Raw genomic sequence first — 755 nt, 5'->3', positions numbered from 1 at the left:
TGTATTGACAAGACACATACTTCAGGGACTGAGTGCATGGGGGGGAATATGACCGTATAAGGCCGTTTATTGGTTCCACTGACAGCACAAGTGACCCATTCCAATACTTGAAAAACAATTTCTTTAGAATCCGCAAACCAACGTGAAACCAAAATCTGGCATCGAATCGACCCCGAGCAACTCAACTCAGGCTATCCTCTGCTTCAAAACGTATTTTGTGCGAGTGACACACTTTAAAATACAATGTTGCAGTTACTAGGCACACAGCATTCTATTTGCACGTAACTTTTGCCAGTATATTGGTTTTCGTCATGTATCCCTATTCTATGGTGTACATCAAATCGGGCCTGATACCTGTCCATCTGGCTTTGAGACCTGATACATGTCCATCTGGCTTTGATACCTGATACCTGTCCATCTGGCTTTGAGACCCGATACATGTCCATCTGGTTTTGAGGCCTGATACATGTCCATCTGGCTTTGAGACCCGATACATGTCCATCTTGCTTTGAGACTTGATGCATGTCCATCTGGCTTTGAGACCCGATACATGTCCATCTGGCTTTGAGACCCGATACATGTCCATCTTGCTTTGAGACTTGATGCATGTCCATCTGGCTTTGAGACCCGATACATGTCCATCTGGCTTTGAGACCTGATACATGTCCATCTGGCTTTGGGCCTGATACATGTCCATCTGGTTTGAGACCTGATAAATGTCCATCTGGCTGTGGGCTTGGTACATGTCCATCTGG

At 45.4% G+C, this 755-nt stretch overlaps 1 protein-coding gene across 1 annotated transcript; it reads right to left on the bottom strand.

Annotated features, from left to right (window-relative positions):
- Positions 1–319: 319 nt before the first annotated feature.
- On the bottom strand, positions 320–755 carry SARC_17806 (hypothetical protein; the record flags this gene model as incomplete). Its single annotated transcript, XM_014288106.1, has 1 exon — positions 320–755. Exon 1 carries the CDS (start codon positions 749–751, stop codon positions 320–322), a length of 432 nt encoding a protein of 143 aa, XP_014143581.1. The 5' UTR covers positions 752–755.

This window comes from Sphaeroforma arctica (assembly GCF_001186125.1).
Source record: "Sphaeroforma arctica JP610 unplaced genomic scaffold supercont1.12179, whole genome shotgun sequence".
NCBI classification, from domain to species: domain Eukaryota; class Ichthyosporea; order Ichthyophonida; genus Sphaeroforma; species Sphaeroforma arctica.
The sequence above is the reverse complement of the archived record's forward strand: the minus strand, read 5'-3'. Positions and strand labels throughout refer to the sequence as shown.